Source organism: Megalops cyprinoides, chromosome 16 (assembly GCF_013368585.1).
Source record: "Megalops cyprinoides isolate fMegCyp1 chromosome 16, fMegCyp1.pri, whole genome shotgun sequence".
In the NCBI taxonomy this organism is placed as follows: domain Eukaryota; kingdom Metazoa; phylum Chordata; class Actinopteri; order Elopiformes; family Megalopidae; genus Megalops; species Megalops cyprinoides.
In genome coordinates, this window is record NC_050598.1 from 7,778,834 (window position 1) to 7,802,454 (window position 23,621).

The 23,621-nt window shown below is 46.0% G+C and overlaps 1 protein-coding gene across 2 annotated transcripts; it reads right to left on the reverse strand.

Annotated features, from left to right (window-relative positions):
• Window positions 1-459: 459 nt before the first annotated feature.
• phka1a (phosphorylase kinase, alpha 1a (muscle)) lies at window positions 460-22,753 on the reverse strand. Of its 2 annotated transcripts, XM_036547750.1 has the most exons (36): window positions 22,710-22,753; window positions 22,526-22,547; window positions 22,091-22,164; window positions 21,596-21,774; window positions 19,951-20,109; window positions 18,726-18,773; window positions 18,065-18,233; window positions 17,826-17,908; window positions 17,576-17,656; window positions 16,854-16,952; window positions 16,431-16,577; window positions 16,291-16,344; window positions 16,022-16,144; window positions 15,412-15,507; window positions 14,936-15,043; window positions 14,490-14,568; window positions 14,108-14,242; window positions 13,863-13,972; window positions 13,203-13,347; window positions 12,714-12,792; window positions 12,230-12,390; window positions 10,346-10,516; window positions 10,179-10,267; window positions 9,889-10,034; window positions 9,335-9,488; window positions 7,598-7,677; window positions 6,928-7,006; window positions 6,670-6,799; window positions 5,793-5,894; window positions 5,027-5,142; window positions 4,664-4,702; window positions 4,127-4,183; window positions 3,522-3,692; window positions 2,683-2,736; window positions 2,329-2,529; window positions 460-1,743 (listed from the first exon to the last, which is right to left on the reverse strand). In XM_036547750.1, exons 4-36 carry the CDS (start codon window positions 21,671-21,673, stop codon window positions 1,570-1,572), a joined length of 3,717 nt encoding a protein of 1,238 aa, XP_036403643.1. In that variant the 5' UTR covers window positions 21,674-21,774; window positions 22,091-22,164; window positions 22,526-22,547; window positions 22,710-22,753; the 3' UTR covers window positions 460-1,569. The 2 variants fall into 2 exon arrangements, with proteins under 2 accessions (XP_036403643.1, XP_036403644.1); XM_036547751.1 differs by lacking the exons at window positions 22,526-22,547; window positions 22,710-22,753 and having other exon boundaries at window positions 21,596-21,746; window positions 22,091-22,232.
• Between the last annotated feature and the right edge of the window lie 868 nt (window positions 22,754-23,621).

Below are 23,621 nucleotides of genomic sequence, written 5' to 3' on the forward strand. Positions count from 1 at the left end.
GGTTCTGCTCTACCGTCATGAAGTGAAACCAATCTGCGAAAACATTGACAAAATTTCCGATAGTTTTATGGGGCAATTCACAAAATAATTTAGATTTTATTGTTCTTATTTTATTGTTGTTATTCCGACAGTTATCAGGTATTTGTTATCTGTATTAAATTTTGTTTCCACTTACACCCATTTTACTGGAGCTCAAAGTCACCGCAGCCTTCTGGGAGATGATGTTTATTAAGCGTTTATTTTGAGTGTCTGTAAGTGTTACATTTCTAAGCGCATTTCTTAATTTTCATGTTTTTGAGCTTAATTACAAACCGACGACTCCAAACTAAGGATAACAATCACAACGCTGACGTTAAAACAATATTCGTAATATTATCCTTACCGTTAATACTATTTACAACATTTGTCGTCAACCGAAAGACGTACACAAGCACGCAACACATTCAGAGACAGTAAAGTTTTATTGTGTTTACATCGGACACAAAGTGCAGCCCTGCCACCATTTTGAAGCAAATTGTAAAATGACTGACATGTAATGCTCTATAGGTTAAATGTATGATCACTGAAATTATGACATACCAAGCAAATCAGTCTTTTCAGTCGAAGTTTGTGCTGTTACTCAGGAGTGTGACACTAAATCACGTAAGCGGCAGATCGTTATCTTTTCTATTCTTTCCAAATAAAGGCACAAGCATCACAATGACTAAGTGGCATACCATTCCCTCTTCATTGTAAACCGTGCAGCAAGGCACACTATGCTACAATTTGCTACATCACAGTTGTCATGATCTCAGAATAGGGAGTCGGCCAATGATAAGAACTTTAAAGTTAAGAGTTCACAGGGTAGTTTCCACCATTCTTTCAAAACGTGTTGCTCTGAATTTCTTCTGCTCCAGGTATCACCCGCATGAATTTAACTATAAAGGTCAGACAACACTTGAGCTGTACCGTATAGTTTTTTTTTTCTATATTTATTCATATTAAAAACACATACGTCTATGTAATTGTTTTTCAAAAACATGTTTATAAAAATGACAAAAGAAACAACTAGATGTGCATTCCAAGACTATTCAGACATTATTCGATTCACCTTTTAAATACCACTAAAATCAACCATTTCTGTAACTGCTGAAGTGTTAGTTTTTACTTGAAAAGCAAGGTGAGAACATGTAGCATTTCCTCAAAGGAAAATGTTCTTCCAAGACCCATGCTGGCTGATGTCATTAAAAAGAAAGACTTATGACAAAACAAAACAAAAACACTCTGTAACAAAATATTATCTACTGTGACCATGAAAGAACAATAACTTAAAGTAGTGTTTGACAGCATTAATAGTTTCATACGTTTTATAATTTATACATACGATAATTTATTACTGAGTTGTTCAACACTGGATTAGATAGTAAACTGACCACAACTGACTCTTTCGCTAAGGACTGCACCTACTGACACCTTAGAGAGGAGCTGCCTCGGTACAAAATCAAAGAAAGTGACCGTGATCCTAAAGCGACCCGCTCCAGATCTTTGCACTGGACCGGTTGACCTATAAGCACGCTCCCTGATGCCGCATCACTGCAGAGCGCAGGAGCCGCTGGGCAGGAAGTCCTGGACGTAGGTGGCCACGGCCTTGGTGAGGTAAGTCATGCTGCCGAATCGACCACTGGGGGCGCTGTCGTACAGCAGCTTGCAGATCCCGTTGGACTGGTCTCTCTCCAGCAGGCTCTCTTCTGCTCCCAGGTCTTTCTGCAGTGGTTACATGTAACACAGTAGCAGGCTGATGAGAATGGGCTGAGCACGTATTAGAGCTCAAAGAATACATGTGTGCAGGACAGAAAAGGGAAAAGGTTCACTGTGTGGACCAGGAGCACTGGAGACCTTTCTGCTTTTTGTTCTACCTCACCCATATTTAAAAATCATTTATTGAGAATCATATATTGATTTTAAAGAATGTATTTTTGAGCTCAATATATTAAAATATGTAAATCATTGCTATTTTGGTATTACAATATATTTATGCTTTGCATTGATGTATTTTAAATGTATTTGCAATATATTCTTTGGCTGAACAACATGTTTCTCAATATAACACTGTGTTTATCTTCATATGGAGAGCCTTTAATTGTAAAACTGGATTGATTGCTATGTTAAATCACTGCTGGCTCTAGAGGTGCCTGGCATTCCGTCAATCCCACATAGCTACCTAAACATTTAATACTTAACCTGACCATGGCATTAAGAGCTGGCATGGAGCAGAGAACAGAAAGAGCTCAGGCACTCCAGGATCAGGGCTGCCTCCCCCTGCTTTGCGCTGTACTCGCAGACGCTGACCTGGTCCTGGTAGAATATGTCGTTGGCGATGTGCACGATCTTCTCCACGTGGATGATGCTGCCGATGCTGGGGATTTCCACGTCGGCGAGCATGGTGAGCACCAGGATGGCCTCCACCAGCAGCTGCCGGTACTCAGGCTGCGGAACGCGGTTCAGCACAGTCTCCACGTGCACCGCAAACTTAATCTCCCCAGGAGTCATCTGGAGCACAGACGGGGGGGAAGGGGGGGTAGCAGAAAGACAGAGAGAGGGGAAAAAAGATGGGCAGGTAGACAGAGGGATGTAAAATAGGTTGAGTATGGGTTCAACTGGGTGTTTGGAAAGAAAGGAAAGAGATACTTGCATTTGGCCTACCTCTCGCGTGGTCGAGGATGGGAGGACGAAACCCTCAATGGACAGGCCATGACACTGTGAGAGAAAGACAAACACTTCAAAAGGTCAGTTGGCCTGAGCATTACAGCATTTTGCATGTTTATCTGTGAACCTCCAGTAAGCTGCATGTGTCTGGTTTCTAAGATACCCTGATCTCTGTCTCATATTCAGGATGTGAGCGTTTCATGTGGGGGGCTCATGGGAAGTGAAGTCCACAGCCAGGAGATGTGAAGTACATTTAGGAAAGCCGTGTACTCCAACTCCCATCAGTACCTGTATAGCCTTGCCTGTTCAGCGTTTACATTACACAAGCACACTGCATGAGAACAGAGATAATAAAGATCATCCTTGCTTTCTAAGCAATATAATCAATCTAAGATCTATGACCAGATATTGAGCTCCTGCATTCTTAATGCCCTCATCTAGGACGCTCTGGTTGGTAACAGGAGGTTCTGATGCTGTCTTCCCGTCCTTTGCTAACTATGGATGTTCTGTTTTAGAGCACACCCCTTTCAGAAGTGTTCATAATCATCCACAGATCAAAACAACTGTAGCTTCAACAGTGGCACAGACCAGAGTTGTGGTAAATTCCATTTCAATTCAGTCAATTCAAGATATACATTGAAATTCAATTAAAAAACTGAAATTGCCCTTCATTTTCTATGAATATTCTTCAATTCATGAATTGAACTTCAATGCATTCCATGAATTGACTGAACTAGAATGTAACTGAGCCCGACTCTGGCAGAGACAGAATTTTGATGTGCATGGAGCTGACTGCCTGGACCACATGTAGAGATGTAAGAACAGAGCCATCTCGCCTTCTGTAGGATCTTCCACACTTTCTGGTAGAAGCCGACGGGCACCCTGTTGAGGGCCCCATCCAGCCTTCTCCGGCGCAGCCACTGGCCCTGCCGGGTGTCCAGGGCCGCGGGGGCCACGGGGACTGTGACGGAGCCCTCGGACCCGTCCAGCGAGAGGAGCCTGCCCCGCTACGACACACAGAAGACAAAACGGGATGAGTGAGGAGGGCAGTGGGCAGCCTTCCTCCATGAAAGGCACGACCCTGCGTACTACTGGGTACACAATGTAGCCCCTAAAACCATTTCAAAAGATTCACCCTTTGAGTCCTCCTGGCCAAGTAACAATATCTACCGATTTACTCACTGATTATGCATCATTTTGGAGATGACACAGTATTAAATGTCTAATTTAGAAAGTACCAATTTTTAAATGTACAGACGAATACTGCAAATACATGGTTAAAACTAAGTATGATATAATGCCAACAGCTTTTCGTATTATAAATGCAAATACTACTTTTCAGTCCCAAATTTCCTCCTTTTCCACCCTCCACAATTTTTAAAAATAATTCAGGTCCATTTTTTAATCATTTATTCTTGCACCGGCTGCATGCCCCACCGACCTGGACGCTTACTCCGGACTCAGTGTTCTCCGAGTCAGGTGAACGTGGTGGTATTGTCTGCAAGGAAAAACACAATAAAGTTTTACGGGTTCTCAGTAAAGCATAGAGACACCTGCTGACGCTGACAAGCAAATTACCTTCCAATCACGTGATATTCAGCCATCAAAGAATCTTTCCAAGGCAGCAGGTCATATTAACCCTCAACTGCCCAAAGCGGAGAAGATTGCGTGCCATACAAGTGAGCTTTTGATGCTGAAGGCTGCAGTTTGCTGCTCATCCATTGACATTTGACAAACAGCTCCTTCGGTGAGGAGCACCTAACTGGACATTGACCAACAAGTCGCTGGTTCAGTCAAAACATTTTTGCTACAGACTGTTCTCAAACAAATGTCAAATGATGTGAGGAAGCGCAAAACACCAGCAGTAGCTTGTTAGAGGGCAGCAATGAAACTAGGGCTTTCAGCACAGGCTGAGCAAGAGGTCTGGAGAATTAATGCCCAGCCACCGGCCCAAGACTGAACCAGACCGCGCCATCACCTGACTCTGGTCCGACCATGACAACCTACGTTCCTCCATCTGAAAGGGAAACAGAATTATATGTTGGGTTTTTCTGCTAACCCACAAACATGACTAGCTTTGATCTTCTCAAAGCCCAGGGAGCTGTTCTTCGTTTGATGAACTGTTCAAATGCTTTTTTTGTTTTCTTTTCTTTTTAAACATGGTAAACATGCTCTACTGTGGATAAATACTACCAATGCCTTGGTCATGAGGATTGGCATTACTAAATATTGTGGGGTATGACTTGACATGGTGTACCACAGTTAATCAGAGACTTTTTCACTTCCTCTTGGAAACAGTAGAGAGAGTGTGGGGGTGGAGGTGACAGTGCAGGTCCCGTACCATCTTCATGTCACTCTTCAGTTTGGTGAGTCCTGCCCTCTCGCTCTTGGTAGCGCCTACGTTGCCAGCCTCATGGATGGAGATGGCTGGGCTGGCGCCGGTTTCCACGGAGCGCACTACATGGCACGCACGCACACACACACACGCACGCGCGCACACACACACACACAGACACACAGACACACACCAAAAAGCATCTCAGTAATACTGAACAGCCGGTAACGCAATACACAGTGTTTATAAAGTGGGTGTGGTTATTTCCTCAGTGCTGTGGTGAAGATAGGCTAAATGAGTGGGGCTGGTTGCTGTACTGTGGAGAGGTAGACTAGATGTGTTAGGCTGGTTGCTGTACTGTGGAGAGGTAGGGTAGATGTGTTGGGCTGGTTGCTGTACTGTGGAGAGGTAGGGTAGATGTGTTGGGCTGGTTGCTGTAATGTGGAGCGGTAGGGTAGATGTGTTGGGCTGGTTCCTGTACTGTGGAGAGGTAGGGTAGATGTGTTGGGCTGGTTGCAGTACTGTGGAGAGGTAGGGTAGATGTGTTGGGACGGTTGCTGTACTGTGGAGAGGTAGGGTAGATGTGTTGGGCTGGTTGCTGTATTGTGGAGAGGTAGGGTAGATGTGTTGGGCTGGTTGCTGTACTGTGGAGCGGTAGGGTAGATGTGTTGGGCTGGTTGCAGTACTGTGGAGAGGTAGGGTAGATATGTTGGGACGGTTGCTGTACTGTGGAGAGGTAGGGTAGATGTGTTGAGCTGGTTGCTGTACTGACCACTCTTCTGTACTCCAAACTCCTTCCCACTCAGGATGTGGTGCAACAGGTTCTTCAACTCTGACGGGCTCAGACTCATTAGGCTCTCTGTGGCCTCCTCACCTGCAGAGTGCACATACACACACACACACACACACACACACACACACACACACACACACACACACACACACACATACACATACACATACACACACACATACACATACACATACACATACACACACATACACACACACACACACACACACACAGGTATGCATCAAAGCAAGCCCTTTCTACTGAATGGTTTTCCTATTCTGTCTTATTTCCATTCATTTTTTCACTAGAAACCTGTTTTTAACTGATTTAAAACTGAAAATATACACAAAATATACATTAATGGTTATGTTTTTTGTTGCTTTGGTTCCTCTAAAAGGAAAGTTTCAAAAACAGAGTCATTATTCTGAGGTGGAAAAAAACAGAACAGTTATAATGGCCCTAATGTGGTGAAAGCATGGGTTTCCTGGACACTATCAGATAGCAAAGCCTCACTGCAACATCAGCTGTCACAGAGTGACAGAAGACAGCGCTCTGTCTGGAAGAGCAGAGGAAATGAGATTAGCAAAATTGCTGGACTGAGGCTGAGACAGCACAGCTACAGACCTGAGATCAGCACATCTGCTGGGCTGAGATTACAATGAGCATAGCCACAGACCTGAGATCAGCACATCTGCTGGGCTGAGATTACAATGAGCATAGCTACAGACCTGAGATCAGCACACCTGCTGGGCTGAGATTACAATGAGCATAGCTACAGACCCGAGATCAGCACACCTGCTGGACAGGGACTGAAACCAGCACAACTGCTGGGCTGTTCCCGCCGGCGGAGGGGTACCTGAGCAGTTGAGCGACTGGGCGAGCTCGGTTGCCATGACCTGAATGATCAGACCAACCCGGAGGCGGAACATCTCGCTGAAGAGGCTGGGCTGGGTGCGGATGTTCATGGCCAGGAACACCATGATCTCCTGTAAGACGGGAGCGTCAAAGGTCAGCATCCGAGCATCCATCGCAAACACCAGCGCAGGCCGTAATCACCGGCCCCGTTGCCGGCTTCCCCTCGGGGCGTTCAGGCGAGGACCTCCCCCTCCCTCACCTGCGTGAGGATGGCGATGCTGATGTTGCTCTCGCTGGCCTCGTCGATCAGCCTCGCCAGCTGGTCTGGAGGCACAGGGCTGTAGGACGCAGAGATGCAGAACGTGGCTGAGGAGTGTGCAGGAAAAACCTGACAAACCACATTGTGTTTTTTCCCCCCGTTTCCCCCCGTTAGCCTCAATTTCACATCGCAAAACAGGACATGACAGTCATTTTTAATGACCTGTTAGACGGAAGATGTGAAAATGAGCTAAATCCATGCTGCAACATGATTTGATTTATCTTCTTAAACTCAAACCTAAAATAAACATTTGTGGTTTAGAATATTCTCAGCAGGCAGCGCTGTTCCCTGTATCACGCCCTGCTCCCTGGCTGCAGAGCACCCTGCCAATACCCACACTCTTACATTCATTTCACATATTACACATGCTAATGGTATTACTATGTGAATACACTCCTCAGTCAGTTTTTGTGTGGGGAACAAATCTGTTATCCGTAAGGTGCAGTGTTTGTGGATTTGCCCATTTGCAGGGGCCTCTAGAGTTTATCCCCTTGAAATGGTGAATATTTCCTATATTTCTGTCTCCTGGTGAGTCTTCAGCGTGTGGTTTGAAAACATGGCACGATGGTGAGGAGATCCTCAGCTTTAGGGCTGTCTTCACGGCACTTACGCGGTGATGGTCTTTTCTCGGGGTTCTGGCGGTAAGCCCACAGTTAAGTGCTTCTGATGAGCCAGCAGATCGGAGCAGGCCTGCAGACAGCACACAGAGCAACCACGGTGTCAGTCTGCTATCGACACGCTGCCCTCCCCCACCCAACTTCTCCATGTAACACGCAGACCTGCTTTGCAAAGATCTGCTCCTCAGCACAAGCGCAAGACAAGATCACAGGTATTGCATCTACACTTACATTTTCATCATTTAGCAGACACTTATCTAGAGCAACTCACAAAGTTTACATTACATTATATTACATTACAGCTCATTACATTACTCATGATTGCTCCCTTGATTACAAGAGGAGACGTGCAAGGGGAAGTATGGAGAACATGCGGAGGAAAGGGCATAGCTGTTTATATTAAGTGAACAATAGGCAGCAAGGTGACAGGACCTCCCTTGGTAGACTTTCGCAGAGAGTTTATTATTACTATTAGATTATTATTTGTTTGTATATCTTTACTTTATGGTCACGTAATAGATGTTGTGTGAGCTGACAGATGTAATTGTATGATTATGTTCTATTGTGCTTGCCAGAGGCCGCAACATCCTTGAAACTTTTCCCATGTCTGAGGCTACATGAGGCTCCATGAAGTTCGAAGTGGGTTACAATATTGTTTTTATTCCCTGATTCTCTGTGATTCACTGATTTGAACTAGTACTTACTTGTTATGGAGAGCAACGTCATTTGATTGGTTCATACAAATCAGCAACTGGCAGCTTATTGACCCACAATGGCCTTTATAAAGCCTGCTGGATGGAGTGTTAGTGGGCCAGAAGAGGGCGCTCCTGCCTCGGACAAAGTATGAGGAACTACCCAAAACAGTGACAAAACAGTCTCTATCTTCGGATGAGACGTTAAACTGAGGTCCTGACTCACTGCTTGTAAATGATCCTACAGCATTAACTATCAAGGTTAGAGATATTACCTTATTAAATGAAAAGCACTCTGATATCCACACACACTACACAAGATATTATCGTTAATATCAGAATGGTGATTTATCTCATGTAATAGTTAGAAGGCGCTAGAGCCTACATTTTATGCAACTTAGGTTATGGCCTTCATATTATGCTATGTACATATGCTATGTACATATTATGCTATTTCACTATTTAGCATGGGGTTGTTTTAGCACAAAACTATTTCCTGGCAGGAGGCTGTTAATGGCTTTAATAAAGAGGAAGCAATGAGTGACAGACCCTCTCTGGTTAAAATGGAAAGCTGTGGTGGGGAGTTCAGTAGGTAAAAGGTTGCTGACACAATAACGCAAATTTATTAATGAAGACAAAATTCTGACATGCTGTTTCATGTTTACAGCAAAAATCAGATTTTGGTTTCATCAACTACATTTTTTTCAGGGGCCAGATTTAACAAAATATTAAAGCAAGGCATATAGTGGAGTGTACTGGAGCATAGGGGGTCACAGAAAGGTGAAGCGAGTCACAGTCGGGTGTAGACGGCCATAGCTGAGTGTATCAGGGCGTAGCAGGCCACAGGGAGGCAAAGCAAGCCACAGTGTGGTATAAAGGGCCACAGCAGGGCGTAGCAGGTCACAGTGAGGAAAAGTAAAGCGATAGTAGCGATACACATTTAGTAGTGATACAGCAGGGTGTAAAAGGCCACGGTGGGGTGGAGTGGGTTACAGCAGGGTGTTGAGCCACACGGGTAATGCGTGTTAGGCGCATTACCTCATCCAGCTCCTCCACCTTCTTCCTCAGCATTCCCGAGATCATGCGGATGAGGCCCCAGTGCCGCAGCTCTCCGGCCTTCTCGTACAGGTCCGCCAGCAGGCTCCGCACCGGCGTGCCCTTACCATGCAGCTGCGTGTCCCAGTCCATCCCCCTGTGGAGCAGAGACACGGGACAGGGGCAGCTTTACACAGAGGACCTCACAGCCAGCTCAACTCACAGCCTAGTCTCTCAGACCACCTGGATCCCCAGGACTATATGGTAGTCTCTTAGATAACCCAGATGACCTACAGCATGGCCACTTATAAAAGTAATACACCAGTAATCTTACTTGTTTCTATTCCTTAGGAATCAACAAATGATTGACAACTGATTATTGATCATGAAAAGTCCTTTAAAGAACCTGTGAAGAGAACATGTGAAGTAATTCGATGATCAGGTGTCTTATATTTAAAACACTATTTTCTGCAACTTGTGCATGCAGACTTTCCAGTTGGCTGACAGGGGTGAAAATGCAGTTAAGGAGGTGTCTGCTGGTACAGAGTGAGCCTCACTTGTCCTTGTAGAGGATGTAAAGGATATCCGCCTGGTCCTGGAGATTGTCTGTCTCCTTCAGCAGCTGGACCAGGGCCTCGTAGTCGATGTTCCCGCTCGCGTCCCTGGGCAGGTTGCACTCTGCGGTCACCACCACCTGGGGGCCCTGGGGAAACGACGACCTCCTCGTCAACACGGACCGCATCTCGACCGCGCGACCACACAAGGTTCCATACACAGCATATCAGCTCAAATGAGCAAACACTTATCCAGGCCCAAGAAACCACACACCACTGGACAGACAACATACCCTGCTATCAGGAGGGCCTGACGAGTCCATCAGGTTGAGGGAGGGCTGAGGGGACCGGAACAGCTTGGTGGGTAGGTACATGTGCACATCTGCGGAGGAGAGAGGCGCGGTTCAGCGTGATGGGAGGCACACATGCTGCAGCACGTGTGATATTAGCGGCCACTCACTGTGGATGTTCAGATCCTTGGCCCTGGCCACGAGCGACACCATCTCGCGGGTCTTGTGGGCGGCGGCCCTGAAGCGGCCGAGCCCGGCCTTCGCCCCGCTGATCTTCTGGATCGGCTTGGGCGCCGTCATCATCAGCAGCTGGTCCAGGTACTGCGTCAGGTCGTCAGACTCTGCAGGGAGGGGGGGGGGGGGGGGGGGTCCAAAAGGGGAGGGTCCCCAGCCGGAAACAGAGAGTCCCGTGAACTTAACTGCACCTACAATGTGCAGCCAAGTCTATATTACTACCACCTTTCTGCAATACACCTTTGGTTTTTTTTAAGGGGGCAGGGTTTTAATAAAGTTAATATTTTATTAATCACATCAAATTTTATTAATCATTCATTTTTTATTTATTTTAAATTTATATTATTAATGTTGTAGGATTCTAAAGTAAGGAAGCCATGCTTTAAAATGGGGGAAATATTATCCCGGTTAATTCAACTGGCTCCTGTTACAAGGATGGTGTCATTCTAAACACACCAATGAGCTCTATGCTCTTAAAAGCACAGTGCCAGATGAACAGAATACCTGCGTAAGGTGGTAAAATAAGACTCTTTCTCTTCAAGAAGGCGCATAAAGAGAGCACTTATCTCAGTCTCAGAGCATCCTTATCTTCAGCTATCAGGGCTTATTTTTACTTACACATAAAATACTTCACTCAAATGGTTAAAATACTTAATTCAAATTAAACCGTTTTCTGCCCACGCAAGCTGCATTTGCAGAGTGAGGATGAGATATGCCATCACCTGCCAAACCACTCCAGCTTCCGAACTGTTCAAAAAATTGACCATACACAAGTATTTAAACTTTCCATGCATGTGCACAGCTCAGGTGAAATGCAGTACAAACTGTTACTCATGCAAGAATCACCTTTATGCTGTACTTTTCCATGTGCTCATACTGAACATTTGAGGCCAGAGGCTGTTGCTACAGACAAGCGCTAACCTGCTATTCCGCAAGGGGCCTTCAATGATCAAGTACTAGTCTGATGTTCTGACAGGCACATGCTATATATGCAAATACTAGCCTGCTGCTCTCCCAGGCATTATGCATGAGCGCTAGCCTGTGTTCGACACACCAGCAACGGCCACAGTCACAGGTCTGCTAATGAAAGCGCAGTGCACAGACCTGAGATTCACCTCCTCTTGCAGTGATGGTAAGGACGTTAGGACACAGACACCACAGTTAACTCTCAGGGGGGTCAGTGATTTAATGGAGAGATAAAATGGGGGTTAGCAGGCGCTGTGAGATGTTCCCCACCCCCTTCCCAGTTTCAAAAGAGACCGAAAATGAACCAGCATCCTGTCCACATTATCCCTGCTGCATAGGCCGAATTATGTACTGCTAGTGAGATGTTATCTGACGGTTGTTCAATGGTACAGAGTTCTGGCTGACAGCTTAAGAGAGAGACTTGAATCTTCTCTTTAACCAACCAACCATTGCTTGTCAGACTGTCTATCAAATTAAACATCCGTATATTCACACACTGTTCATCTCACTGCCTGCTTAAATGGATGTCTGAATAAAATACCAGGACACTGCAGAAAAAAAATGATTCATCAGCACCTAAGGACTTCCATAATTGTCACTTGTAACACAAAAACTCAAAGGGCTGCCGCCTTAAAAATGAAACAAACTGATACCCTGCAATTATGTTTCAAATAACGAGACACACGCAGTGCCATTATTCTCTGTGCTCCTGGGCACGGCTGCACCATTTATCCATTGCCTTCGAAGCCTGCTGTCCAGCGTGACACTCGTACTCAAGAAGGCAGAACAGATCACACCCATAGCTGGTGAGCCCACCCGTAGCTGGTGGTGTCCTTTCTGTATCCTCCCCTTACCATCGAAGTGCAAGTCATGCAGAGCTCCTTCACCAAAGCAGCCGTCGTCATCCTCGTCATCACTGCCATAGCCGCCGCGCTGCTGCTTACCGCCGTCCATGAAGCTCAGGTGAGCGAAGCAGGAAGTGGTCAGGAACTCCGACAACTTCCCGGTCTGTACCCTGCGAGGGGACAGGAAGCCAGCCCACAGAGGGTGGGTGATAACAGGAAGGCCCCACAGATGTACACCATGCCCTAGCTGTGTTTTTTTCTGGCGTGCTCCACTTAGCATTAGTGACATCTGCTCCCACCTGGACTGGTAATCTGTGAGCATCAGTTGACAACCAGTTTGGCCATTTTGCCTTGCTCGCAGTTTCAGCTAACACTTATTAGTGCACCACAGAGCAGGACAGAGTTCCACAGATCCTTTTAGTGTCACATGATTTAAAGCTTGAAGCAAGGTGGGTGCTCCGTGGAGTGTCACCCTCTTTGCTGGAGCCCTTACCTCGCCCCTCCGAAGTAGCCATCTTGTAGTTTTTTCAGAGTGGCCAGCACAGCGGGATCCAGGTCAGAGCGGTCATCAGCTGAAACACGTGGATGAAGGAGACTGATGGACTACAAACTCTGAGCAGACAGCCAGCTCAAAGACAGTGACTGAGCTACAGAATCCAGTCTCAATGAGAACATCACCTGCTCAACATGGTACCTGTCATCACTACAGATGCAAAAACTGAAATGAAGGGAAATTCAGTTTTTAGTTTGAGACTCAGTAAGTCTTTTCGAGATGGTGGGGTGGACTGTATTGTTATGCTTTTCCCATGTTCCATATCTCTACAGATCAGTGATTGATCAGAAGCTGTGTCAAGGTGTCAAGGTGTTAAGGTGTTGTGTGTCCTAGTGTCAAAATGGGGGTTAACAGACAAAAAGGAAAATAACGGCTTATTATTTTTTTTCCAGGAGACCTCTAAAACTGCACAGCGTGATTGGAACTCACTCAGCATGGTCTGTGAGATGGGGAAGGTTACAGTGGGGCGGCCGGTCATTCTCCAGCGGGAGGACAGGTAGGACAGTTCAGTGCGCAGCATCTCTACGATCATCCTGTTGTCCAGGGCCAGGTAGAAGTGCTGGTGATCAATGAACTGGAGAGCAAGGGACAATGAGCTCAAAAAGCCACGGCTGCTTTATTAGTTACAGCCCTTTACACACTTTTACGGTAGGTGTCCAATTCCAGCCCTAGAAACATGCACAATTTTAGTTCAATTTTAGTTCATAGAGTTCCCCTTTAATAGGTATTAACATAGTTTTTTCATCATTGGGTTAGAGTTGGGCTAATACTTTACACAGTCAGTGAAAAAAGGAGAAGTACGTGAAATGTTAGCAAAGCATGCAGGAGAATGAATTGAACTGGAAGCATTCTACAATGGTTGACTGGACATGAGGCAGCTGGAAAAGAGCGGTACTCAGGTGAAGGCAAAGCAAGCTAGACAAGACATAATAAACTATTAAAACTCCAACAAAGTATTGAGGTAAAGATGCTTCTATAAAATACTTTCAGCTATGAATATCATTAGGGTAACTCATGGTGATCTTTCCTGTATGGGGAAAGCTGGAGGCTCCCTGCTCCAGACGCCCACCTGCAGACCTGTAGGCTCACCTGAGGAGTGAAGGTGAAGATGGTGTTGCGGATGATGTAGAACTTGGAGGTTCCCAGGACCCCCATGCGACGGTATGGTCTTCCAGTTAGCCCCAGCCTGGGGTTGCGACCTGCAAAAGTGTTTAGATGAAAAACCAAATAAAGTCTAATAATAATGCATTGGGGAAGTGGTATAGTAATGCTCCTCTAAAATAACACAGGTCCTGGATCAGTATTAGAGCTCCACAGGATCATGCTGTCTTTACCGAGCCGTGCGTAGATGTGACTCAGGACCCTGGCGGGCTGCACCCGAATCGGATGGATGTCTGCCACAGTCTGCACGTCTATCCCATGCTTCTGCAAGAGTTCTTTAATCTCCTCCGTCTCCGCCAGGATAGACACTGAAAACAAATAAGCAGATCAGATTCCACCCGTTTCATCTGGTTTCAAGATGATTTCAAGATGGTCCTCTTCCCTGTTTTTATAAACCAATTTTTATGCCGGTGACTTTTTCCCTATTGACAGTAGCTTGGACATCTTTAGTGTATTCAGTGACTTGATAGTCAGGTTACTTTGTACCATTAACCAGAGGAGGATGCCTTTATTGAAGCTGGTCCATTCTAAGGAATGGAAGAGATTCAGACTCACCCTGCACCACAACGTCAGGCTTGGGGATGGTGGAAAACCGGCGGTTGAGAGGGTCAATCTCCCCAGGAGCCAAGAACCCCTGGAAAGCAGAGAAGAGCTTTTAAAAAACTCAATAAAAGCTACCCATAAAAGTACAGCTTATAAGGAAGAAATGCAAAGTGTTTCTTGCTGGTCATCTATTTTTGTGGCACAGAAAGAAACATCTATCCAGGCACATGACAAATCACAATGCCCTGAAGTATACAGTATATATGAAAATATTTATACATTGTCAGTCTACATTTAGATCTGTCCTGCAGAGCCCTTTCTCCAATGTGTCTCACTGGAGACAGCGAGAAAAAAAAATGTACACATACTGTATATATTCACACACACGCACACCATACCAAATATATACACAGTATGTTCACCCGCAGGCTCAGAAGGCAGAGTAAAGCCAGGTGTACCTCAGCCAGCAGGTTTCCCAAGATGTACAGTGACTGCCCCCACTTTAGAGGGCACTTGCCCATTGGGACTCTCTCTACCGTGTGGGGATTCACGTACTCCTCCTCCACCTGTGCAGAGTGACATGGAGAGGGAGGGAGGTCAGACACAATAGAGGCATCATTCAGCTGAACATGATTCATCATGGGTGACTGATCCACACAAACACACTGTGTTAACAGTGGCCTCTAGCAGCCCTGTAGGTCCAGGGTGGTCTCTGCTTTCATTTTGCCCCAAGTGATTAACCGCCCCACAGGAGAGGCCCCCCAGGCTGGTAGGGGAACTGAATCCCCTGATATTCCAGGTGTGGATCTGCGGGTGGTCAGAGGGGAATTAGGGAACTTGCAGGAATGTGGATCTGCATGACTGGGAAAGGCCACGGCTGCCCACGGTGGCAGACAGATGCAGGTGGAGGAGCCGTGCAGGTGGAGGGCCTTACCCGGTGCGGGGGGACGCTGTAGAGCTCAGGCACCAGGCGCACCCCTTGCTTCTGCTTAATGAGAATCCCATCCAGAGCATCACGGTACTCCTGCACCTGAAAGGCAGAAGAGGAGGAGCTGACCACACAGCCACATCCTGCTGCTCCTGTCTGCAGCAGTAGCCCAGGAGCACAGAGCAGAGGGTTATGGGTTCCTATCCACAGCAAGACAGTGCTGTCTGTGAGAGAAGCAAATCAGATTGTTCCAAGAAGAACGATCACACAGGCTGTACAGCTGGACGTTTTCAATGCTTACTCTGATGTTCTCTTTGGATCTCAATACCAAAAACATTTTCTTTTTATGTCAGATTGCATTCTTAACATGGCATTGTGCCAGGATATTTCCTTCTTCGTAATACGTCAAAGTTCCATGAACACGCCTATTTCTGCAAAACATAGTATAGCCATGCTCTGGCAACACAGAGTACTAGGCAGCTAACACCATCTGGATCTAACTGCTCTCAACCACTTACAGCTGGATGTAAGAGTAAATGAACTTAATAGTGCAGCCATGTTCAAGTGCCCTAGGGACATGGGTTTGTGGGCAAGAGTCGTATGCTTCCTTGCTCACCTGCTCTGGGCTGTTGATGAAGATCCCGTCAAGGATGAGGTAGGTCCAGAAGAGAGGCCACTCGCATTCGATGTTCTCAAACAGCTTGAGCTCGGCAGATTCGTAATACAGCCTGCTGGGGTCCTGGTGGGGGAGGGGGGGGGGGGGGGGCAGGCGTCACTCACGAAATGGTGAAAGCTCTCACCTCAAAGACACCAGGACACAGCAGAGTACTAACATCACAAACAGGCAGCAAAACATTGTCTGTTCACACCTCAGCATCTCCTCACCTCTTTTGGAGTTTTGTGACCGTCCCTGAGGAACCGACAGCATCCGTACCGACCCTGTGGAGGAAAGACAGACAATGAAAAAATTAAGAAACGTAGCGATTGGTACAGACAGCCAGGGGGTGGCGGGGATGATGTGTAACCTGCAGTTTGGAAATGATCTCCTCCTTGGTGATGTTGACCAGGTTAATGTCCTCCACTGCAAAGGCTGGGTAAGAGATGATAGAGAGGAGCCCTGCATCCACTTCCTTGGAGGTTGAAGCCCTTGGCAGCATAGAATTAAGGATGGACTGAGACACAGAAAGAACAATTAATGATAACACTCCTGTTACAGGTTATAGATACTGGCTGTTATTATATAAACCTCCCAGATGAATCAGCATATATGAGAAAATGCAGAAATTGTAACACTTGGGCTTATTGAAGGTATGTTATTCGGAGATAAGTCAGTGAGATAGTCAGCTCATGTTTCTCAAAACTGAAGCCTGGGATGAATTATTCAGAGGTGTAACGGGAGCCCTGCTTTCACTCTGCCAGGACGGAGCCATAATGCAGCCACTTTGTACCTGACAGTGCTGAATGTCATCAGGCAACGCGTGGACCACAGACCCAGGACCTCCCTTGGCGCCGAACAGATTCAACTCATCCAAGGCTTCCAGCGCCGCCTGTGGCCAAACAGAACAGGGAGATTGGCATTCGATGAAGGGATTAGGGGTCTCTGCTTGAGGACCATTTCTGGGCCAGGCCCAGGGCCCAGGGCTAGGTCCTGTGGTAGTGGAGCTACGGAAGGGTCAGGCAAGGTCGGTGGGGCAGGGGGTGGGGTTGGTTAGGTGCATGGCAGGATAACGCTTTCACGAGACAAGCGCGTGGGGTCCCCCATCAATCACGGCAGCATTCCCAGCTGCTCCTGCGGGTAACCGGAGTCACCGCCATGGCTCCGCCCGTCCCCAACCCCCCCCGGACACGTGGCAGAGGAACGCTCAGTTCCAGAAGACCGCTTGGTGCTGCCAGTCTTCATTAAGCTCTCCAGCCACAGTGTGACAAAGAGCACTGGGGAGCATGTCACACCTCGTGAATCGCTTTCACGTTCCTTCCGACAATGAAACACAGACGTAGGACGGACTGGCCTTGTGACAAATTCATTTGGGAATGTAATTTCCTTCTGAAAACTTTTAGCATTTCTAAGGTCTTTTTGGTGCAGGATTGATCTGCAATGTATGAAGATGTCGGTTAAACAAGCCAATCCAAAGCAAGGGCTGCGGTTGCACAGCAGATGTCAGCAGCTCACCTTGGCCGTGCCGATGGAGCTGGCATTGATCTCTGGAATCCCCTGGTTTGTCTTGTCTCCTCGTTCCCACATCCCATAATCCTGCGGGACAGAAGATGTCGAACCTCAGCTGAGCAGCTCACCCAACGTTTTACTCACTGCCGCATATACATTTGAAAACAACACTCGCAAGAGTGAAGGTGTGCAAGTGCGCCACTGAAATGGGAAGGAAAGAACAGGACTCGCAAGCCAGATGGCGACAGGAACCTACTGCGACTTTGTAAGCTGCCTCAATGTAGAACATCAGATTCTGAACGACGTCGACTTCATCCTGAGTGTACACAATGTGCAGGCCTGTTGGGAGGAATATCAACGGAAAAATCACCCCTCTCCTCAGATCTCCTGAATGATACTCAGTGAAACATCAGAAAGCCACAACTAGTGTGTTAAGGGACAGCTATGGAGCTATGGGTTGCAGGGTTCAGTTTTACATTTTATTCATAGCTGTACCTGAGGCAGTCATTTGTGCCAGGAACAGCAGGAAGAGCGACGTGGCGTCCACCTGCAGGTGCCCCCACTCCTGGTCGCCCACCACTGTGGCACAGGTATGCGTGTTGTACTTGGCGTGAAGGGAGTCCAAGGTGCTCTTGCTGTACTTGAACTTCTCCACTTTATCCAACTGGGAGCAGGTCCACAAAAAACAACCAGACCGTGAGAAGCTGTAACACAAATCTTACAATGTCTGTGCTTTTTACATTGCAGCAATCGTCCTGTGCATTGCTAGTTTTCAATGCTTAGTGTTAAGCGTTTACAGTAGGAACATCTCCATGATTATCTTTGTGTTCCTGTCCGTATTGAAACCCATTCGCATTCGGACTAAAAGACCATCTGCTTGCAGGAAGATGCATTATGCCGTAGAGCACACAGTGTAATTCCTTTACCTAAGAAGGTCACGCTGATGGGAGCCAGTGATGGACACTGTGACAAATCCGGGCTGAACAGTGTCCATTTGTTCTGACTGGTTATCAGTCATGGGCATCTGGCTGTGGGCCAGGCAGCGTGTGTTTACAGAAAGGGGTGAGGCACTGCTCCCGCCAAAGCTCCTCGTTTTTACGTCCCTCTCGGAGCTTCCCTCCTCAAGCACACACCCAGCAAAGCGGTCAAAACATACCTGTCTCATCATACACTGCAGGAGCCCCCTCATCAGCTTCACCACACTCTGAAGGAGAGAAAGACAGAGAGAGGGGGGGGGGCAGAAAGACAGAGGAAAGGGGAAAGAGAAAGGGAGAGAGAGAAATGTTGAAGGGGGATAGATAGAGAGGGAGAAAGGGAGAGAGGAAGAGAATCATTGCGCAGTCAATGTGAGCTGCAAGTGAGCACTTGGTGTTATACTGTTCACAATATTTCTCACAATTCAAGAAATCAATTCCTACCCATCCTGCCATAATCTCAGGAGCAGTGAGTAAATAAAAGAATACATAAACAAATAAATACATAAAACAAATCATATGTCTACATATATGGTTGGTCATATTGACAATTGTCTATTGAGCTAAATGCTCTGGCAAACACAGTTTGTTTCTTGTCATGTCAATAAAGCTGCATTTCAAATTGACTTTGGATCTGCAAGGCACAGAGTCCAGCAGAAGGACACTGTGGCTTACAGTCAGCAGTCACGTTCACCCCTGACCTTTCCTCTGCCTCCTCTCCCTCCTCAAACGCTGTAACTCGAGATGCCGTGAGGCCTCCCCCCTCCACCCCCCCATGCCCTCTTCTCCCACACAGCACACAGGGCTCCTGGCAGGCAAACACTGGGTGACACTCTCCCACAAAACACCCCGTAGTAATTTCATGTCCCACCGCACTGTACTTCCTACATGCAAGCCTTCCTTTTGTCCTGTTGGCCTTGGCAAAGCATCAGAGCCACATAAGAGCTTTGTCTGTGGGCCTCCCTCCAAAGCTGCATCAGACTTAACAAACCCTGAAGCCGTTTTTATGGCTGTCCTGAAAACCCAACTATCAAGGGTTTTAATGCTTCACTGACTTCTAGCCTGCTAACTCCTCAAATGTTTTCACACACACTCTGTGTTTCACTTGTTTTAGCATCTGATTCACTGGTTGCGTTTCTTGTTTTATTGAATTTAATCTCCTGTGTTATTGTGTTTTTATATAAGTTTGGATTTTTATTGCTCTTAGTCATACACTGCTCTTCCATTCAAGCACTTGTCTTTGGAGTGCTTGAAGTGTGACAAGCAGTTTACAACTAACAACAGTAACAGCAACAACAATAATAATATCATACTCATACTAATAATAATCGTGTTGTTGTTGTTTATGTTGTTACTAAGGGCATCGCCGTGACTGCCGCACACGTCAGCTGGCCGCCCCTCTCACACCTGTTCCAGCTCGTAGGCTTTGGCCTTGTCCTCGTCCCGGTCAGCGTTCTTGCGGTAGGCCAGACTGAGGGCCCACACGGCCAGGATGCTGTACACGTTGTCGCGCACCCAGGCATCTGGCTGCTCCCCACTGGCCGGCATCAGCCCTGTCACCGGATCCTGGGTGTCACACAGTCACAGGCCAAGAGGTGCAGTGAGGACAGGAAGTCCTGTCAGATCACATCAGGTTGCTGACACTGTTGAGGTCTTGGTAATATACAGTGCTCTGAGTTATATATAGAAAGACATACTTATATTTACACACATATGCTAGAAGTTTTCTCACCACATATACTGTAAATCAAGTAAATGCTTCTCCTGTGCATTAGCTGCTCAGCCCTGCTTGAGACTTGAGACCAAAGGGACTATCAGGATACACCATCAAAAGGCTTCACTGCACTCGTCACCTCCCCATTTTCACAGTCTATAAACGTGCTCAAAGCACTTAGACCTTTCCTTCTCCTCTGGAAAAACTCTTCAGCTTGCTACTGAAAGCAAAGCGTATATATTTATACCGTTTTCCGGTGCTCGTCGCAGTCGATCCACCTAAAGTTGGCCATCCACCCATGTAACTTTTGAGTGCAATGGAGAGGAAAATTATGGGGAGGACCGAGACTGAAAGCATTTTTATCAGATAGACCCACACTTGTTCTCTGCAGTTTACATAACCTCGGAACTTCCATTAAAGCTAGACACTTCATAATAACGGCCGAATCGCGCAGGATCACCGAACTGCGAGGGCTGGATGACTAAGAAACACAGAAAATAACAATTCAAATGAGTTCCCTGTAATTGAATCGCCAGTGGTTGTCTCTGGTTAGCTGACAGGATTGTGGTTTCTCTAAGTGACAGGGTGACCATACGTCCTCTTTTTCCCGGACATGTCCTCTTTTTGGGACGCATGTTTTAGGTCCCGAAACGAGGATATGTCCGGGGAAAAGAGGACGTATGGTAACCCTGCAGAATACATGTTTTCCAGTCGTTGTACTTTTTCAGAAATATACTGAACCTAAGCTGCACATGGAAAATTTTGGAAATGTGCACGCGTTATGTCGCGATTCAGCCCAATAGAATAGAATTTAACGGATTACAAGCGTTAGTGGAATAGGAGGAAACTGGCACCAACCCTCAGGATACGACCGCCAAGAGCGAAAACAAATCAAGCGCGACAAAAGACAACACAAAGAAATCTAGCACTGTTTATAGCAAATGAAAAATGTAGCTCATTCACAGTCCGGAACTCATCTTAAAGTGATCGCCTTCAACACAAGCGTTGCAAAGTTTATTCGTTACTTTCATTACGTGTTAATAACATTAAACACCTTTTGTGTGGATTACTGGGTGAATTTGTGGTGTGGGAATGCACACACTGTGCAATACAATTTCTCCTCGTGTACAAAAGTTGAACTGAACCCACGTAAAAGACTTGGTAGTTCACCGCAAACTGCTTTTACACGCCTTCTGCAAGGATGCTTTCTCTTGTGCAACAGTGACACTGCACCGTACACAACATTAACAATGTTCAAGAAAGTTCCGACAGTTACCACCTATTTAAAGTTATTTCTATAAAGCCGCAGCCACATTGATAATAAATCGCATCACTCACTTGGTGACTGAGGATAGTCTGATGCACCAGCCGGGCATAGTTGTCAAGTTTGACCCCGGAGTTGCTACGGCTCCTCATGTCGCTCGTCCTCTCTTGACCGAACTTCAGTTCTTGGTGTTTGCAGACATCGTTTTTCACTTGTCACAATGCGCTAAAATGTTGCAAGGCACGACCGCCAACTTAAAAAGGAAGGAAATGTCAACACAGTAACATTCAACATGAAGTTCATGTCACTTATAGTTCGCACGACCTCTCAAACGTTTTGAAAATTGTGCTATTGTTTCACTGTTTCCATGGAAGTTAAAAACTGAATTTCTGATTAAAACATGGGAAAACACATTTATGGGCTCACAATAGCTAAAAACAAGCTCAGCAGTATACACTACGAACACGAAGTAGACTCGTGAGTTTTCTACCATATAGCCTACGCACTCGATTTTAAGTGTAGAGCTAAAATGAACTGATCAACATCGGAAATACGACTCGGACAATTACCTTTCACACGCAAAAAATAACTCTTTAGTCCACACGTTCCCTTCCTCCTCCGCTGTGCTCTCCAGCTCTGCAACCTCAAACAGAAATTGACAACTCACAGATCCTAAAATAATTGAACACATAACACTACTTATATACGTAGAATAAAACCCAAAGCTGATTCACAAGCCGGAATATGATGTTTCGTGCAAAGTTAAATACATTCATATATATTTACATCGCTAAATTATAGCATGTCGTTGGCAGCGTGCTAACTAGAGTATTACGTTTTTAAGTTACTTTCAGGACACTGGGAGATTCATTATGCAGTGAGGTCACTCAAACAAGTGTAATTGGTGCATATCGTAAAGCGTCTCCGGTGGCAGAATTCGTCGCTTTCCAAAACCTTGTTCCTGGAAAAGCTAGAAATATGTTTGAATGAAAATATCGACTTACCGGTTTCCGATGCGTCCTGTGTCTATTTTAGCCGAAGAAGAAGAAGAAGAGGAGGAGGAGCATAGTGATTTAATGAAGCCTACTGTTTTGTAAACTTACGAAGTATTTTCATGTTCGTTTATTTGTTATAATTTAAAAAACTTAAACATGATCATTGTTTAAAATGTATTAAACAGTAACTTACGTTTTGATCGGTACAAAACAGAAGAAAGTATCAGACTATAAATACAAGGCACATTTTCTTTGAAAACCGGGTTGACAGTGAAACATAAATTTAGCAAGCTACTTGGAAGTATGACTCTTGACCTAATCCAGGTAATTGGTCCATGATTTACACTCAGGAGTACTTAAACTGTACTTATTACAAATGCTTCTTTCTACATGTATTTTTTTACTGTTTCTTCCGCTAGATGGCAACACAAGAACACATCGATGACATTTCTAATGGAAGGTACGTGTGGCGCGTCTGGCACATTACTCGTGAAGTCAAACACGCACATGTGCGCATACTCAGCAGGAAGCTTGCACAAGCACGCGTAAAGCAATTGTAAATAATCCTCACACACATATAAATTAACAAATATGCTTTCAGCATATAGACACGTCTCATATTCTCCCGCAGAGCATTTTCTTTGCATGCTAAAATGGTAAACCACCGAGCCAGGTCACGATGAGGACAGAGGGAAGATTTGGCACCGTTCATATGGAATAGTGAAGCATGCGTCTTAATGTCCGCAAATTGGTCAGCTCCAAGTAGTCCTCATATTGACATTACAGAGTGAGAGAGCTAATTTTGCAGCTGTGGGTATGAAGACTTATGGTCTGTACCTGTGAGTATCTTGGCCTTTTTTTTAACACTGAAACTGTCAAAAAATGTGTGGGCCATTTCCTGTCCCCTTTGTAGTTATTTGGTGCCCAACCCATCAAAAACACAAGGACCACACAGGAACAATTTACAGGGCAGCTTTATTTATTCATAACATGCCAAAATGAATGTTAGAAAGGCACACACAGGTAGAGTAGGACCAATCTGCACACAGACCCACTCACCGTGATCCCCACTGATGGCTAAGGTTACTCACAGCTTACACTGCAC

Excerpts from the sequence above, each read along its gene's own strand:
- phka1a (XM_036547750.1), bottom strand. The coding sequence starts at position 21,673 with ATGAGGAGCCGTAGCAACTCCGGGGTCAAACTTGACAACTATGCCCGG. Across the intron at positions 18,774-19,950 it reads AAGCCTACGAGCTGGAACAG|AGTGTGGTGAAGCTGATGAG; the intron begins GTGTGAGAGGGG and ends TCTCTCCTTCAG. Across the intron at positions 2,737-3,521 it reads TGTGGAAGATCCTACAGAAG|TGTCATGGCCTGTCCATTGA; the intron begins GCGAGATGGCTC and ends TTTCTCTCACAG.